The following is a 4,193-nucleotide window of genomic DNA, read 5'->3' on the forward strand; positions in this document are numbered from 1 at the left end:
ATTTGGGGGCTCAGGAGGAGGCTGTTGAAGAGGGGGACACATTTAGTAAGTAAAGTAGAAGAAGTAAAGTCCTGCTGTGACAATTTTAAGTTCACAAATATTACACAAACATTAAGCCATTAAGCCAACATATTGTCTCCTTTTCTCTCTCTCTCTCTTAGGTTATTGAAATCATTTTTTTCCACTCTGTCTGACTTGGTTCAGTTAGTTCCAGCTCTCCAGTGAAGCTCTGAAATGTAAATATTGAAATCTGTGACAGCCGGTGTTTTATGGTTGCAATTTTCCATCCACTTTAAATATTCTACATATATTTTACACACATTTCACACACTGAAACACTGGACACTGTTCACTAGACTTTAAATTCTATTGTACAATGGTTATGGAGTGTGTGAGTGTGTGATGACTTTCACATCAAAAGGTCAGTGTGGTTGAAGAGAACATTTAGTCAAATACAATTTTCTGCCACACAGAAGAAAAAACAAATCCACACCTGGAACACGCTGTCGGCAGCTTCCTCTGCGAAAGTGTCTCATTGTGTGCCTTGCTCGCAGGCACTGCAGCAGCGGAGGCCAGATGTTAAATGGCACCATTTTCATGCACATCCATAAAGTGTTTGCAGGTGCTGAGTGACAATTCTCTGCACGTAAAGAAGAAAAGACCGGAGGAAGCAGATCTGGAAACACTGACAATCAGACACTTAGAATATAAGGAGGCAGCAGCTCGGCTGTTTTCAGTGCTGACATTAAACCATCCATTTCAGTCTTGGATAAGAGCTTTAGCAAATTGCTGTTGATGTGAATGTAAATGTGCCTGCTGAGTGCTGCTCCTTCTGGATTCTTCACTTCTAATTTCCTAATTGACACATGTACAGTACTATTTGAACATGGGGAGTGGAATATAACAGCATTTAGAGTTGGGACGCAACTAAAAGTATTTTCATTATCTATAAATCTCTTTATTAGGCCTATTTCAATGAATGGACTTTGGCTGTAAAATGTTAGAACATAATGAAAAATACAATTTATAAGAGCCCGAGGTGACGTATTGCCTGACCAACAGCCTCAAACCTAAAGATAATCAATGTGCAACTATATAAGACACTTTACAATTATAGTTAATCAATTATCAAAACCGTTATATGATACATTTTCTGCCCACTGACTGATCTTTAAGCAAAAGCATACAAAGTCAGGCATATTCACTGTCCCTCATTTTACCACTTACTTTAGAAATCATTTACTTTGCAGAATCCAAAAGACAATCTGGACCTAATTTTTAAAAAATCATGACTTCAAAATAAATGAAAAAGTATTTCTTTATTGAACATTACAGAACAGGATGAGCAACATGAAGCTTCAATCAAACGATCACAGCTTTATCTATGCATAGGCTACAGACATTTCTGGGGATATTTCAGTACTGATAACGATAGTGATGATCGACAGTAAATCATGATGAGCCCTCTCTTCAGCTTTCAAACAATCTCTTGGTGTGACTTTATAGGCTGTTGGTTTCCCGGGCTGCTGGCTGACCCTCACGGTCTGCAGAAATGACACTTGATTATTTTTTTGAACGCGCTCTGAAAGTCTTTGTTGAAGTACGCGTAAATGATGGGGTTGAGTAAAGAGTTAGAGTAGCCCAGCCAGTTAATGACATCCTCCAGCCAGCGGGGCATGTAGCACGACTCCTGGCAAAAAGGCATGACCAGGGCGACGATGAAGAAGGGCAGCCAGCAGAGGATGAAGGTGCCCATGATGATGCCCAGAGTCTTCACCGTTTTGCGCTCCCGCGCCAGCGCGATCTTTTTCTTCGCCTCGGTCGCTTTCTCGTGCCTGCTCTCGAACAGCGGCACCGAGCTCGGGGTGTTGGGCAGCGGCAGGTTGCCCTTGGAGTTGCTGTGGACCTCTATGATCTCCAGAGACTCGCCGTCCTCCGCGTGTTTCACCGCGCCGTTGACGCTGGGCAGTGGCCGGGGCTCCACGCTCCGTTTCCAGGTCTTGCCCTGCGCGTCTCCGGGAGTCTTTTTGTGGAACAGCGCGGGAGATAGCGCCAAGCAAGAATCGGACACTTTCTTTTTCTCCGTTTTACGCACAGTCCTCCTGATCCGAAACCTGGCCGCTTTGAATATCCGCCCATATAAAACCAGCATCAGCGTCAGCGGGATGTAAAAAGCCCCGAAGGTTGAATATATAGTGTACCAGGGGTCCTGCCTGATCTTACACTGCTTAGGGTTCGCCCTGTCCTCTGCCATGCTGCTGGGCTGGGAGCGCATGATTAACATCGGCGGCACCGAGATGGAGAATCCGACGAGCCAGGTGACACTGATGAGGACGGCGGCTCTCCTCGGCGTCCTCTTCCTCATGTAGTCTATGGGCTCTGTTATCGCCCAGTATCTGTCCAGAGCGATGGCGCACAGGTGCAGGATGGACGACGTGCAGCACAACACATCCAGAGAGATGAAGATGTCGCACGGGATCTGCCCAAGAGTCCACCGGTTTAGGACCTGGTAAAGAGCCGCCATGGGCAGCACCAGCACCGACACCATCAGGTCGGTGACAGCCAGAGAGCCGATCAGGTAGTTGGCCACATTCTGGAGAGACCGCTCCAAGGCGATGGCCGCAACCACGCACGCGTTCCCAAATATTGCGCACAGGATGAGCGCGCCAAGAAGGAAGGATGTGACCACTTGGTAACTCAGCTTCACCTCCTCGTCTTCGGGTTTGGGGGTTTTGTTGGAAGGGCTGTCAAACTGAGACCAGCCTGTCGTGTTGTTCGTGCCCTCCATTGTTGGTAAACTCGTTTGGAGAGCCTCCGTTACTTGGTGGAGAGTCCGGTGCGCATCACACCGTGGCACCTTGTGGAGCGCATAGTGGACTGTTTGGTGCTCCAGAGAGGGTCTGAACTGTGAGTGTCGGCTGCAGACGGAGAATGATGCTGCGTATTTATACCAGTGATGGAAAATGCGTCATTTGTCTGTGAGGATGTAACAGAGTCTGACTGCCTGTGTGTGTTTAGTCGGCAGCTGAGGCGGTGGAGATGTGGGAGTTATTAATAAATATTTACAAACCTGTGATATTTGACTTTATTTCTGTGCTCTTCGGGCTGCAAGTCAAATCACCTTGCTGTGTTTTATTTATTTCTTTATTCGCTTCTTTCAGAATTTTAGACATTTCTTGAAACAGGTGGATTTCGTCATTTCGGTGAGAAAATAAGTTCGTCAGTTTGTGATGCAGCTTCCGAAATGTTCCTTTGTCTCATTTTATTGTTGTCAGTCAACTGATCTGTATTGTACTGTATTAAAGAATAAATTAAACCACACTGTAAATAAACCTTTAATTTCTTTTATAATAATAATAATAGGCATTATTATTGTTGTTATAATAATAATAATAATAATAATAATAATAATAATAATAATAATAATGATATTATTATTATTATTATTATTATTATAAAATCATGGAACTATTGTGGCATTATTAGTTTTTTGCCTTGTGTAGATCGAAGTTAAAAACACCATAAATTAAGACACCACATATTATATTCTATACTAAACAATATCTTCATTCTCTATTTTGTATGAACTTAATTACAGTTCACTTTATATTAAAAATGAGTCTTCAGCACCACGGCCAGCGCTCTGGGGCCGCCAGGTGTGACACTGCCACCTGGCGGCGGTCCGCTTTGGTAATCCGATGCAGCCTTTAGTATTTTAAGTAACATGGAAAAGAAGAACAACCCCACAGACATACACAGACCGAGCATTATGTGAAATGATTGGACCTGTGTGGGCTCTGATTCTTCTTCAGCCCTGTCTCTATTAATATACTTCATTTCTTACACAGTAACAGTTAAGTTTAATTATTATATCCATAGAAAGAGATTTAGAGACCATTTTTGTTTAATAAATATGATACTTCTTAAAGGTAATAAAGAACAATGACAAAAGTCATTATTTTCTGTTCATCCTGGCTGGAATAAGATGTTAGGCGACAGCAGAGCAAAGCATTTGCTGTTGGGCCCCTCTCGACCTCAGCACCTCCCGTACCTCTCTCTGTTCATGTTGTTCCCTGTCGTCTCCAAGTTCACATTAAGAGCTTCCTGCCCAACAACCCAGGTCATTTTGTACTTTAATGGTGCGAATTCACTTCATCAATTTACGGTTTTATTATTAACCCTTTAAAGTTAAA

The 4,193-nt window shown here is 43.3% G+C and overlaps 1 protein-coding gene across 1 annotated transcript; it reads right to left on the reverse strand.

Annotated features, from left to right (window-relative positions):
* Positions 1 to 1,485: 1,485 nt before the first annotated feature.
* Positions 1,486 to 2,910, reverse strand: htr1ab (5-hydroxytryptamine (serotonin) receptor 1A b). Its single transcript, XM_035668138.1, has one exon. The coding sequence runs from the start codon at positions 2,786 to 2,788 to the stop codon at positions 1,538 to 1,540; it is 1,251 nt and encodes a 416-aa protein (XP_035524031.1). The 5' UTR covers positions 2,789 to 2,910; the 3' UTR covers positions 1,486 to 1,537.
* Between the last annotated feature and the right edge of the window lie 1,283 nt (positions 2,911 to 4,193).

This window comes from Morone saxatilis, unplaced genomic scaffold (genome assembly GCF_004916995.1).
Source record: "Morone saxatilis isolate NCDOM2014 unplaced genomic scaffold, NCSU_SB_2.0 Contig21, whole genome shotgun sequence".
Lineage (NCBI taxonomy): Eukaryota > Metazoa > Chordata > Actinopteri > Moronidae > Morone > Morone saxatilis.

Coding starts and splice junctions, on each gene's coding strand:
- htr1ab (XM_035668138.1), bottom strand. CDS start 2,788: ATGGAGGGCACGAACAACACGACAGGCTGGTCTCAGTTTGACAGCCCT.